The sequence below is a fragment of the Pelodiscus sinensis genome, chromosome 28, assembly GCF_049634645.1.
Source record: "Pelodiscus sinensis isolate JC-2024 chromosome 28, ASM4963464v1, whole genome shotgun sequence".
In the NCBI taxonomy this organism is placed as follows: Eukaryota; Metazoa; Chordata; order Testudines; family Trionychidae; genus Pelodiscus; species Pelodiscus sinensis.
In genome coordinates, this window is record NC_134738.1 from 3033715 (window position 1) to 3048288 (window position 14574).

General features: G+C 46.0%; 1 protein-coding gene across 1 annotated transcript in view; it reads left to right on the plus strand.

Moving 5' to 3' along the window:
- Window positions 1-1511: 1511 nt before the first annotated feature.
- The window catches only part of LOC102447849 (tetraspanin-15-like), a 224575-nt gene continuing 211512 nt past the window's right edge, over window positions 1512-14574 (plus strand). The window contains exon 1 of the mRNA XM_006129103.4: window positions 1512-1788. Within this exon, the coding sequence (XP_006129165.2) occupies window positions 1702-1788 (87 nt within the window). The 5' untranslated portion in view covers window positions 1512-1701. The remainder of the gene's footprint in view (window positions 1789-14574) is intronic.

Consider the following 14574-nt stretch of genomic DNA (forward strand, 5'->3'; position numbering starts at 1 on the left):
CTGTGGCTAGTGTCCGTAGCAAGTGCAGATGCTGTGTGCTTGCATCTCTGGCAATCAGATCTGATGCGCATCGGGTGGGTGTGGGAGCCAGAGCACCCATATCCAAATGACTGTTTCTAGCACACTAACACAAGCCTTGCTAGCATGAATGTGTCTACAGGGCTGGGAGGCTTGTTCCCATCGGAAGTGTAGATAGAACCTGTTTGTCTCAAGTTCGCGCCTCTCCCCATAATAGACCATTTTTGGGACTTCAACCTTGCACATAGCAAGTCCTTGTCAAAACTGCAATGTCTAGATGTGAAGCCAACAGAGCCAGGTCATGGGCAGGAGGGATTGAACCTGGGACCCTGGAGGCTAAACCCATGAGTCTACAGCATGAGCTAAAAGGCAACAAGCACTTAGCCGAAGCTGCAGAGTAGACTTTATGCTCAGTGCGTCTTGCCTACATTTATTTGGTCTCTGCCTCCCTATCTTGTACCCCATCCATAAGAACATGCGGACTGTTAGGCCACTGAACCCATCTCTCTCTGTCAGGGCAGTGGGAACCGATCGAGGATGTATCACAGAAACATGAATCCAAGCCGGGAAGGTGGAAAATCTGGCTTGTATTCCCAGCTCTGCTGCTGACGTCGTGTTTGGCTTTGAGCAGTCACTGAACCTCTTGATGCTTCAATATCCATGTCTGTAAAAGAGGGATGTGAATGTTTAACCGTGTAAACGGTTAACTGCTAAGCCTGAACTTACTGGTTAATGTTCACGGTTACACGCACGCTCCTGCCGTGCTCCTGGAGAGTTGGCTGCCACCTTGTGCTGCTGCCCCTGTATCAGAGGCAGCAGTGTGGGGCTGGCAGCCAGCCTCCTGGAAGTGGGGCAGCAGGCAGGAGCCAGTGTGTACCAGGAGCCATCTTAAAAGCTGGTTACCAGCATGCACCAGCTCCCAGCCGGCCTCTTGGGAATGGGGCAGCAGATGGGAGCCCATGAACCAGCTCCTGGAAAGCCTACTGCCACCCTGCTTGATTTTCAGCAGTTCCACATTTACTCAATTACACACATTTTAACATCCCTACTGTAAAACAGAGCTTTGGGAAAGTGAGTGATCACATTAGAATTGCAATATGCTTTTTGTGCCATAAAGGACAAGTGTCTCCTATTGTGATTTATTCCCTGTAGCATAGTTATTTTCTAAAAGAAGGTCGCTCGAAAGTTAGGCAGCTGTGTGTGGTGTTTAGAGTTGCCAGATGGTTTCAACAAAAATACCAGACACACTTGACATGACATCACAATCTACATTACATCTTATGCTCGTGGGGAAGTGGGTTCTGCCCACGAAAGCTCATGACATTATAGATCTGGTTTTGGAGGCTCTAAGGTGCTACCGGACTACTCCTTGGGTTTTTTGTTTTTTTGTTAAAGCAGTTCACTGTTTATTTGAGAAACAAATACACGCTAGTTCCATTAGGCAGTAAATGCTCTAAAGGGTTAATATTGTCCTGCTCTTGTTCCTGCCTCCCTTCTAATTGCTTTCTGTTTCTCTCAGGCGGAAGTTGTAGAGAGCAGCTGAAGTTTAAGGGTGGTTTTTTTTGGTTTTGTTGATTTTTTTTTTAAAGTCTAGCTACTGAAAGTAGGAGACATTACCCTGAAACTGTCAAAGCAGGGAGGGTCCAATACACACAAAGCAAGCTCAGGAGCAGAGCTGAAAAGATGACAAAAGAATCCGATGGGAAAGATTCCGTTGTCTATTACTACTGCATCAAATTTGCCCTCTCTGCCTATTCCACCTTGTTTTCGGTAGGTGTTTGTCATTTCCAACTTTTACGTGGTCTCTGGGAATTAACACACAATACCTGCTTTGTGGTATGTTTTACTTTCTGTTCTTTACAGCTTCACCCTCTGAAATATAAAATCTACCAGTCAATAACGCTGTCTGGAATTGGACTGCATTGTAGGAGGTGTACCCACTTGTGCTGCTAGGATTCTGGTTGTATTTAATACACAACAATGTCCATTTTGATGGATTTAATATTCCTTTTCTTTGATCTCTTCCCCTCTCCGTCCTCTTTTGCATAGATCATATCAGACAAACCTTTGTTTTAAAAACACAAATTACTTAGGGACTCTAATGGTGCAAACATTTACTATTCCCAACTATATGGTCTGTACTCTGCATCCGCCTCCATGCTTAAAGCTTTGTCACTTTTAGTGGAAATCAGGCAGGAATGGGGCATGAGATCTGCCAGCTGCTGAGGGGTTGTGGTTTTGGCTAGACTTGTCCTTTTTAATTTTTTTTTTAAATCTCCATGTAATCGGCAGAATTGTGAAGCTGTTAGTCATTAATGCAAACCTCAGGTCTGCTCTGCTAGTGTCACACAGACCTGGAGTCAAATCTGAGAAGTGTTGCAAAGCTATGCAAATGAGAGGCAGGGAAAATTCACAGAGTCTCTGCAAACAGGCTGCAGAACAGCAAGTGAATACACGAATCCCGTTTAGACATTGGGCGTTGCAATATTGCCTGTGTAACCCTGTTATAATTGTCATTCAATGAGAATATGTATTGTGAAGTTAGTTCTTTTGGAACCAATCATAGAGATTATTTGTAAATATTTGACCATTTTGACGAGTCATTTTCATCTTATGAATTATTTCCCACTATTCAGCATTGTTAGGCTGCCCTTAGTCACATGGTATTGTGTTAGCTCCCTGATTTGCTGACTCAAACAGGAATACAAACAAATACTGGCCTTTTGAGAATGCCTTTTTGATGAATGAACTCCGCAATGTTTGCCTGAAATACACACCCTGTTAGCAGGTGCTGATCCTGCTGGGAAAAAGCTATGAGAGTTCTAGAGTTTCACTGAAGCCAGCTCTCCATTAGGGGAAGATTGAATCAAGATACACAACTCCAGCTATGTTAATTACGTAGCTGGAACTGACATACCTTGTTTCTGTCTGCACAGTGGGAGGCCGATGGGAGCAAACACTCCTGTCGGCTACCCTTACTCCTCACAAAAGCAGGAGTACTGGCCACTGACTGGGGTGCCCTCTGAGTTTGACTTAGTGCGTCTTAACTAGACCCACTAAATTGAACTCTGGAAGACTGATAATGGCAGCGTCCGTCTTGCGTTTAGTAAGGACAAGGCCTGAGTGACTTGAGACTTTCCCTAGATGTAAAGGAGTGGGAATGAAAAAAGTATCTTGGTCTTGAGGGAGCAGTCCTATAAACAGTCGAGTCTCGAGAAGGGAGGACAAGCTCCAGCGTATAGATTGTGTCTTTACATCAGCTCATGAACGAGAGATTCTGGGATAAGAATATATCCAGGATGTCAATGTCTTGATAAAGCAGCCAGATGCAACGTGCATCATTAGAGTTTCCTAACACCTTTGAAACCCCAGCAAATACACCAAAATTCACAGACCGTTTAAGTCAATCGAAGCCAGCGTTTGAGTGAGCGTAGGCTGGCTTGTGAGCTATGGGAAGCAACAGAACAATACTCAGTGGATTCAGCTAATCTGTCCTAAATTGTAAGTGGTTTCTCTGGTGTTCTCTTTTGCATTTTTGTGGCTTATTCGAAACCACAATTTGGGCAAGGGCAGGAGGGAAACCAGAAATACAAGTGGGTGGTTTGCAGAAATCTCAGAAACCGAAACCAGTGAATCTGGTGAAGTGACCAATATTCTGGGTTCGCTTTCTGTTAGTTTATAAAAGATTGGAACTTATCATTATCCGCCTACAGTCCCCAGGAGCCTGTTCAATTTCTTGGAAGAGATCCGGTGTAATAGACAGCATCCTGAAGACTGACTGCAATGGGACACTAGGGCTGATAGAAGAATCTCTGCCATCACCTATATAGCTAGTTTTTAACCTACATGAACCTCAAGCGTATAAGCTTTGTGCTCATTTTCCCCCCTCCCACCAAATAACTTGGCTCATCTTCATGACAAAGCTTTGTAAACCTTGGTGAAATGGCTGTTGACTAAGCTTAGGGTTTAACTGGAAACTGAAAACCAGGTGGGTTTTGCCTGGTGTGGAGTTTCTTCCAACTCCAAACCAGGAAAACAACTGCATTGAACAGTTCAAGTCATGAGGCAGGTATATTTTTCCTCCAAGCAAACTCAATGGCTGCGTCTAGACTGGCAAGTTTTTCCGCAAAAGCGCTTGCTTTTGCGGAAAAACTTGCCAGCTGTCTACACTAGCCGCTTTGAATTTGCACAAGAACACTGATGATCTAATGTAAGATTGTCAGTGTTCTTCCGCAAATACAATGACTCTCCCGTTCGGGGAAAAAGCCCTCTTGCGCAAATGCTTTTGCGCAAGAGGGCCAGTGTAGACAACTGAGAACCGTTTTGTGGAAAAAAGCCCCGATGGTGAAAATGTCGATTGGGACTTTCTTGCACAAAATCGCGTCTAGATCGGCATGGACGCTTTTCCGCAAAAAGTGCTTTTGCGCAAAAGCATCCGTGCCACTCTAGACGCTCTTTTCCACAAATGCTTTTAACGGAAAACTTTTCCGTTAAAAAGCTTTTGCAGAAAATCATGCCAGTCTAGACGCAGCCAATCAGTATTTCCTTTTACACTGTAAATGTTCCTGAATTATAGGTTTCATTAAGCACAATATAAAAACCAAACATTATTGAGCTATCTACGGGGTCGTCAGGCCAGGCCAGCTTAGCTATGGATTCTAGTATTTTATGATGTTGACAAAGAGGAAAGCGAGCTGCTCTCCATGCTTGTGAGAGAAATATCTGTCTGCAAGGAACAGAGAAAAGGTGATTTCACATGGCCTAAGAAAGGAAATCACGGAAAAAACGGAATCACTTTCAATCCCTCCCAGCTGGTGACTCAGTGGTGACTCAGCCATTACCAATCTCTAAATTCCCTGAGGGATAGTTTTTAAACTGCTCTACCTCAGACAAGTCATTGGCCCCCCATCCATTCTGGGAAACTTATTTTACCTTTTCTGTGACTTATGCAGTTCTTATCTGCAAATCCTTCATTTTACAAATCCTGTGGCACTCAGAGCCATTCACAGGGTAGGAAAATCCTGCTAAGATTGGAACTTTTCTGCTGGAAAACAGACAACTATGGGGGGGATATACTAGAGGTCTATAAAATCATGACTGGTGTGGAAAAAGTGAAGAAAGAAGAGTTATTTACTCCTTCCCATAACATAAGAACTAGGGGCCACCAAATGAAATTAATAGGCAGCAGGTTTAAAGCAAACGAAAGGAAGTATTTCTTCACACAATGCACAGTCAGCCTGTGGAACTCCTTGCCAGAGGATGTTGTGAAGAGACTATAACAGGGTTCAAAAAAGAGCCAGATAAATTCATGGTCCATCAATGGCTATTAGGCAGGCTAGGCAGGGATGGTGTCCCTAGCCTGTTTGCCAGAAGTTGGGAATGGATGACGGGGGATAGATCACGTGATGATTCCCTCTTCTGATCATTTCCCCTGAGGCACCTGGCACTGGCCACTGTCGGAAGACAGGATACTGAGGTATATGGTCCTTTGGTCTCACACAGTATGTCTGTTCTCATGTTAGGAAAACACACATTCTTTTTTCCAGTTGTTTCTACCTTTTTACAGGCAAAGTTGCTTATACCAATAGCAGTTTTCAAGTACCTAAAAGGGTGTTACAAGGAGGAGGGAGAAAAATTGTTCTCCTTGACCTCTGAAGATAGGACAAGAAGCAATGGAGTTAAATTGCAGCAAGGGAGATTTAAGTTGGACATTAGGAAAATCTTCTGAACTGTCAGGATGGTTAAACACGCGAATAAATTGCCTAGGGAGGTTGTGGAATCTCCGTCACTGGAGATATTTATGAGTAGGTTAGATAGATAGACATCTGTCAGGAATGATGAACTTTAATAAAGACAAATGAAAAGTGCTCCATTTAGGAAGGAACAATAAGTTTTCACACATATAGAATGGAAAGCAACTCTCTAGGAAGGAGTACGGCAGAAAGGGATCTAGAGGTGGACCACGAGCTAAATATGAGTCAACAGTGTGATGCTGTTGCAAAAAAAGCAAACATGATTCTGGGCTGCATTAACAGGTGTGTTGTGAGCAAGACACGAGACGTCATTTTTCCGCTCTACTCTGCGCTGGTTAGGCCTCAGTTGGAATATTGTATCCAGTTCTGGGCACCGCATTTCAAGAAAGATGTGGAGAAATTGAAGAGGGTCCAGAGAAGAGCAACAAGAATGATTAAAGGTCTAGAGAACATGACCTGTGAAGGGAAGGTTGAAAGAATTGGGTTTGTTTAGTTTAGTAAAGAGAACATTGAGGGGGGACATGATAGCAGTTTTCAGGTATCTAAAAGGGTGTCATAAGGAGGAAGGAGAAAACTTGTTCAACTTGGCCTCTGAGGATAGAACAAGAAGCAATGAGCTCAAAGTGCAGCAAGGGAGGTTTAGGTTGGACATTAGGAAAAATTTCCTAACTGTCAGGGTGGTCAAACACTGGAATAAATTGCCGAGGGAGGTTGTGGAATCCCCATCTCTGGAGATATTTAAGAGTAGGTTAGATAAATGTCTATCAGGGATGGTCTAGACAGTATTTGGTCCTGCCATGAGGGCAGGGGACTGGACTCAATGATCTCTCGAGGTCCCTTCCACTTCTAGTGTTCTACGATTCTATTCTGCTAATATTAAACCATTCTAAACCAGAATGGCACCAGCCCCGTGTAAGGGATGTTCAGCACCAAGGACAATAGGTCTCTAATTCTGATTGTGACCGCTGGGTGCTTATGTATTACAAAGAATAATCCATTTTGACTGAAATTTTCAGACCCATCCAAGGCATTGGGAGGCCTGTAGCTCATTAAAATTAATGGCCCTCTAATTTTCACTGTTCAGTTGAGTAAATGAACTGTGCCCAGACTGTTCAGTTCCAACTGTGACTGCAAGTGCTTTAGTCATTGGGGTTTTCTCTCACTCCCCTTTCTCCTCTACATACTTGGAGACACACAGCCCTTAGGTAGCGAGTCTAAAGCAGCGCCCTCCACGCTACCTTTGAGGCCTGTAATGGCAATTATCTCCAAGTGGGCCTATCAGCAAGAAGTGCAAGATCAGGTTAACTTCTTGACTTTCTTCCCCCAGCCAGCCCCTTTAAAACCAGACCTGAGTCAGATCTGGAGACTCGCTGCCAATTCCAAGGGAAGCAGGGACCTTCTGTCCACAGTAGTTTTCTCTGCCTCCCGTCATTTGAGCAAACACAGTCTTTTCCCTCTAAACCCCTGACAGCTCTACCGATGCTTCCAGGCCCAGCTAAACGGTGCCGTCAATATCCCAGGGGAGTGTATTTCTGAAGGAAAGGTCTGTGAAACACTAGTGCTTAACCTGCTCAGTAGTTTCAGTTACTTCGCGATGACGTACAGCTCGGGGGGTGACCCAAACAAGTCAGTGTTGTCAATTAGGCCCAGCGGCCCAGGCAAGTTCTGTTGGATAATGTGTGCTCTTAAGCTTTATCAAAACCCTTCCGCGGGAGCCTAAACCACCTGGCCTGTGCGCTCCTGGAAAAGGTCTGCTCTGGCGAATGTAAATCGTTCTGTGTTCCTCTGCAGGACAGCTGTAAATAGTAACTTGGTTGTACAAGACACTGGTATCCAGGGCCGGCTTTAGGCCGATTCATCCGATTCCCCCGAATCGGGCCCTGCGCCTAAAAGGGCCCCGTGTCCTAAGCCCGGAAGTGTGCCGGGTGCGCTGCAGGAGGGGGTGTTGGCCTGTGGGTTTGGCTGGAAGGCGGGACTCTGCCCTGTAGCTGGGAATTTAAAGGGGCTGTGAGTTGTTTCTTTGTGTGCTGAGTTGTTGTTTTCTCTCAATCAAAATTTGTGTGTGGTTTTTTGTTTGTTGTTGTTTGGGTTTTTTCGCTCAACCAAAATTTGGTTCGACTTGGGCCCAGCACTTCGTAAAGCCGGCCCTGCTGGTATCATGAATGCAGTGTCTGGGCTTGGTCACCCATGTTCAAGGATGACTACTTCCATCTGGAATAGGTCCTGCAGGGAAGGGCTACTAGGATGGTCAGGAGTGGAAAGCTGGTGGTAGGAGAGGGAACTTAAGAGCCCAGCTTTGTTTCACCTCGCAGAGCAAAGCTTGGGAGAGGAGATGATGGTTTTCTGCTAATACGCTTGAGTGGTGCTTGGGTGCTTCATTCCAATATGTTTTCTTTTTCTTCATGGGAATCATTGCTCTGGGATGGATTAGTGGAGGAGGGGAGGTCAGGGGGAAGGCTGCCCATGGAGAGAGGACACCCCCAGCCCTCTCTCACCACAGCAGCTTGGGGCCAGGTGAGATGTGCCTCTCCATCTCCATGGCATCTTCAGCAGGCACCGTGAGGGGAGGGGTGCCTATCCCCCAGCTGGGGTACACACAGACACCCAAAAGCAAACTACACCACTGCAGGACATGCAAGGAGGCATAAGGGATCTGTCGAAAAAGTCTTTCTTTCTTGACAGATCCCCCTCTGGACTGCTGCTTTTTGCCAACAAAGTGCTGAGTTGGCAAAAATGGCTGCCATTTTTATGCAAATTAAGCACAGGGTATTTAAATCCCCGCTTCGTTTGCAATGTCGACCTGCCTAATATGCATCCCTCTGCTGACAGAGGGATGCAGTCTAGACATACCCTGAGACTTTTAACAGGGCCTGCTAAGTTTGAGAGGGATTCTATGATGGGGTGGTTGTCTGAGAGTGGCGGACTACACTCATTGACCCAGGATGCTCCATCCAGTTCTGCATCTCCCACTGTAAGAAATCCTGCTTGTCTGCAGTGAAGGGATATTCAACATGGCAGAACTTGGAGCAAGAGAGACACTGCTCCTTGCCCGCTTTGTGGTGATTCTATGTTATCTGGTTACTTAACACTAAGTTTGGATGTTTATTTTAGGTAAATGTTCCCCTCTGTGTATTGGAAAAACGGGAACAGCTGCCGCTTGTAACTTGTATTCAGAATTAGATTCCAGGAGCTCATTTTCCATTGTTGCTGTTCTTGGCCTGTTGGGGAGCATGGCTTAGCTGAGAAATGGTTCTCTCCCCTCCTGTTTTTAGTTGCACCCACTTCTGAGCTCTCAGCTATCACATGGTTATCTGAGGGGGTTCCGTGCTGGACACAATGACTCAGCACCACAGTCAATGTACGTGTCAGTGTTTTAGTGGACTCCTTTCTTGTTTCTCTGCAATTTGTTTTGAAGTGTCCATTTTCCAAGTGGATTCTGTTCTTATGGACCTCTGATAAAAAATATTTGTAATTGGCATGTTTATTTCCACTGGGATGCATGACTTAGGAAGAGCCAGTTGCAGTGGGTTTGAGCAATCTGGATAGAAAATATGGCAAAAGACCACCTTGGCTTAACCACAAGATCTTGCATGATCTAAAAATAAAAAAGGAGTCATATACAAAATGGAAAGTAGGACAAATTACAAAGGATGAATATAGGCAAACAGCACAGGAATGCAGGGGCAAGATTAGAAAGGCAAAGGCACAGAATGAGCTCAAACTAGCTACGGGAATAAAGGGAAACAAGAAGACTTTTTCTAAATACATTAGAAGCAAGAGGAAGACCAAGGACAGGGTAGGCCCACAGGTCAGTTAGGAGGGAGAAACAGTAACAGGAAACTTGGAAATGGCAGAGATGCTCAATGACTTTGTTTCGGTCTTCACCGAGAAGTCTGAAGGAATGCCTAACATAGTGAATGCTAGTGGGAAGGGGGTAGTTTTAGAAGGTAAAATAAAAAAAGAATAAGTTAAAAATCACCTAGAAAAGTTAGATGCCTGCAAGTCACCAGAGCCTGATGAAATGCATCCTAGAATACTCAAGGAGCTGATAGAGGAGGTATCTGAGCCTCTAGCTATCATCTTTGGAAAATCATGGGAGACAGGAGAGATTCCAGAGGACTGGAAAAGGGCAAATCTAGTGCCCATCTATAAAAAGAGAAATAAGAACAACCCAGGAAACTACAGACCAGTTAGTTTAACCTCTGTGCCAGGAAAGATAATGGAGCAAGTAATTAAGGAAATAATCTGTAAACACTTGGAAAGTGGCAAGGTGATAGGGACCAGCCAGCATGGATGTGTAAAGAACAAATCATGTCAAACCAATCTGATAGCTTTCTTTGATAGGATAACGAGTCTTGTGGATAAGGGAGAAGCGGTGGATGAGATATACCTAGACTTTTGTAAGGCGTTTGATACGGTCTCGCATGATATTCTTATCAATAAACTAGGTAAATACAACTTAGATGGGGCTACTATAAGGTGGGTGCATAACTGGCTGGATAACCGTAGTCAGAGAGTAGTTATTAGTGCTTCACAATCCTGCTGGAAAGACATAAGTGGGGTTCCGCAGGGGTCTGTTTTGGGGCTGTCTCTGTTCAATATCTTCATCAACAATTTAGATATTGGTATAGAAAGTACGCTTATTAAGTTTGCAGATGATACCAAGCTGGGAGGGGTTGCGATTAATCCGGAGGATAGGGTCATAATTCAAAATGACCTGGACAAATTGGAGAAATGGTCTGAGGTAAATAGGATGAAGTTTAATAAAGACAAATGAAAAGTGCTCCACTTAGGAAGGAACAATCAGTTTCATACATACAGAATGGGAAGCGACTGTCTGGGAAGGAGTATGGTAGAAAGGGATCTAGGGGTTATAGTGGACCACAATTGAATATGAGTCAGCAGTGTGATGCTGTTGCAAAGAAAGCAAACATGATTCTGGATGCATTAATAGGTGTGTTGTGAGCAAGACACGAGAAGTCATTCTTCTGCTCTACTCTGTACTAATTAGGCCTCACTTGGAGTACTGTGTCCAGTTCTGGGCACCACATTTTAAGAAAGAGGTGGAGAAATTGGAGAGGGTCCAGAGAAGAGCAACAAGAATGATGAAAGGTCTAGAGAACATGACCTATGAGGGAAGGCTGAAGGAATTGGGTTTGTTTAGTTTAGAAAAGAGAAGATTGAGGGGGGACATGAGAGCCGTTTTCAGGTATCTAAAAGGGAGTCATAAGGAGGAGGGAGAAAACTTGTTCATCTTGGCCTCTGGGGATAGAACAAGAAGCAATGGGCTTAAACCGCAGCAAGGGAGGTTTAGGTTGGACATTAGGAAAAATTTTCTAACTGTCAGGGTGGTCAAACACTGGAATAAATTGCTCAGGGAGGTTGTGGAATCTCCATCTCTGGAGATATTTAAGAGTAGGTTAGATAAAGGTCTATCAGGGATGGTGTAGACAGTATTTGGTCCTGCCATGAGGGCAGGGGACTGGACTCAACGACCTCTCGAGATCCCTTCCAGTCCCAGTATTCTATGATTCTATATGATTCTGTGTGTCAGGATTATTGGGTTTTGATTTTGTAACAAAAAAAATAGGGTGGTTTGGATGTTGGTTTGGAACTAACAATTCTCTATCAATCCCTGAGTGAAGCCCTCTTTTAAAAGGGAAAATTAAGTATTGAAAAGTTTGGTTAACTTTTACACATCTTGCCATACTCCATAGCTGCCTCCTCCTCCCCTAGATTCAATACAGACATCCCATTCTATTGTTGTTATATTGGGGTTTTTCTGTTTCTAGGGGTATGTCTACGCTACAAAGTTAATTCGAACTAACAGCCGTTAGTTCGAATTAACTTTGATAGGCACTACACATACAAACCGCTAGTTCGAACTTAATTCGAACTAGCGGAGCGCTTAATTCGAACTAGGTAAACCTCATCCTACGAAGACTAATGCCTAGTTCGAATTAAGTAGTTCGAATTAAGGGCTGTGTAGCCCCTTAATTCGAACTAGTGGGAGGCTAGCCCTCCCCAGCTTTCCCTGGTGGCCACTCTGGGCACCACCAGGGAAACTCGTCTGCCCCCCTCCCGGCCCCGGAGCCCTTAAAGGGGCATGGTCTGGCTACGGTGCCCATGCCAGGTGCAAGCCTGCCAGCACCCAGCCAGCAGACCCTGCACCTGGCACAGCATGAGCCAGCCACCCGCTGCCACCCAGCCCTCCGCCTCTTCCCAGGACCAGGCTGGCAGCTCCCAGGAGCCTGCCCGGGGCTGCAAGAGGCGGGTGCCCGCCTGGTCTAGTGTGGAGATAGTGGACCTCATCTACAACCTCCGTATTAGGCACAGGAAAGTGGCCGTTTAGGGCAGGAGAGCTGCCAGCCTGGCCACCCAGGAGCAAGTCTGCATGAAAATCAAGGTGGTCCAGTGAGACCCCCGACCCTGAGCCCTGAGCTTAGAATGTCCGTTCTGGGTCAGACCAAAGGTCCATCTAGCCCAGTAGCCTGTCTGCCGACAGCGGCCAACACCAACTACCCCGGAGGGGATGGACCGAAGACAATGACCAAGCCATTTGTCTCGTGCCGTCCATCTCCAGCCTTCCAAAACAGAGACCAGGGACACCATTTCTATCCCCTGGCTAATAGCACTCCATGGACCCAACCTCCATGAATTTATCTAACTTCTCTTTAAACTCTGTTATAGTTCTAGTCTTCACAGCTTCCTGCAGCAAGGAGTTCCACCAGTTGACTATTTGCTTTGTGAAGAACAACTTTCTTTTATTAGTTTGAAGCCTGCTACCCATTCATTTGTTTTGGTGTCCTCTAGTCCTTATATTATGGGAACTAATGAAGAACTTTTCTTTATGCACCCTCTCCACCCCACTCATGCTTTTATAGACCTCTATCATATCCCCCCTCCGTCTCCTCTTTTCTAAGCTGAGAAGTCCCAGTCTCTTTAGCCTCTCTTCATATGGGACCTGTTCCAAACCCTCATCATTTTAGTTGCCCTCCCCTCTCCCAGCCTCTCTCTTCCCCTCTCCCACCTCCTTTTCCCAGTCTCCCCGAGCTTTGTTCAATAAAGAGAGTTTCTATTTTTGAACACACGTGTCCTTTATTTTGTACATCAGGAAGGGGGGCTAGGGAAGGGTAAGTGGAAGGAGGTGGGGGAGGACTGGGGTGGCTCTGCAGGCTCCTGGGGTGGAAGCTCTCCTGCAGCCCCCCGATTGACCCCTCCCCCCCGGATGGCAGCCTGCGGCAAGTGCAGCCGGTCTGATGGCTGAGTGCTGTGATGTGCCCAGTGTGGGTAGTCCGGGCAATCCAAGCCAGGACTGCTTTGCAAGCGGGGCACCCCTGAGAACTGTCTGTCCAGGGTGGGGGTCGGGACCCTTTAAGCGCAGCCCTCGGCTAGCCTGAGACAGCAGCTCCACGCTCTAAGTCCTAATCTGATGCCCTGCCGGCACTGTTTCCGGCCATCCTTAAGCCCGGTTCAGGGTCCACTTAATGTGGACATGCTAGTTCGAATTAGCAAAACGCTAATTCGAACTAGTTTTTAGGTCTAGATGCACTAGTTCGAATTAGCTTAGTTCAAATTAACTAATTTGAATTAAGTTAGTTCGAATTAGTGCTGTAGTGTAGACATACCCTAGGAGTGCAGAAATTCTAGTGGACAGACGCTGGCTTTACAGTGTTTCTAACTCCGCTAGAAGCACAAGCTATCAAACATCTCAGGTAACAAGTAATAAATCTGAACCCTAGGTCCAAAAAGCCCAAAATTTGAGGCAGAGGGATTAAAATCCAGATTTAAATTCTCTAGGCTAGGTCCCAGTAGGAGCATCCGCTCATGAGATTTGCACCCAAATGGTACAGTCTCATGAGGTTCTTAGAGTTCAGCTTAAGTGTCCAGACTTGTGGGGCCTTATCCAACCTCCGCCTCCCACGTTCTGAGGTTCTCCCGCTGTACGGAACAGCCCCATGGGCCAGAAGCTGAGACCGGAGTGATGTTCCCACATCCTCTCCCACACTCCAGCCAGGAATTATTCAGTGCGCACACACAAACCCTGGTCCAGGTGTGTGTGTGTGTGCGTGTGTGTGTGTTTTAAGGGTCTGATTTTTCTATGATGAGCTTTGTGGCCTTGAAGCCGTTGTCATCGTGACCCACTGACGTTTCTGAAAGTGATGCGTTACTGGCTTCTCAATGCCATCTCCTTTACTCATCAGATAGCAGCAGTCCCTGACCTGAGTTGCTTCCTTCCCTCAAAGATGTTTTGAACGATGCCTCAGCTTGTGTTCCTCTGCTTTTATTTATGTACCAGCTTTCTCCCGTTCCACGTTGCCTTTCCTCCAGCTCTGTCGCTAAGCTGCAGGGGTCAGGCAAGAGTTTCCAGCTTTTGCTTTGCAAGAGATTCAACCTGTAGGGCATACACCCCGGTCTTGGGGCTTTACGTTACTTATTTGTCTCCACTGACAAGTTGTGTTGGCGAAAAACTGCCTTTTGGCAACAAAGCAATGCCAGCAAGGCAACTTGTGTCAGGAACGGCACCCAGTGTCAGCAGCAGAAAAGCTTCCACCCCTGAGAGACTTTTTTCTTTTCCTCTCCCTTTATTGTGGACCGTGGGGAGCAGGGGTCACTGACCCAGAGGGGGAAGAGCCCCTCTCTGAGCCATGGTGGGCCAAGCCTGGCCCTGCCTCTTTAATTCCCCAGAAGCCAAGGGGTGGGTGAGCTGTATAAAAACCCAGGTGGAGGAAGCAGAGGCCTTCCCTGAGTTCCTGAACTGGGAGGCCACTGAGGACTCTACAGAGGCCAAGAACTGGCTTGG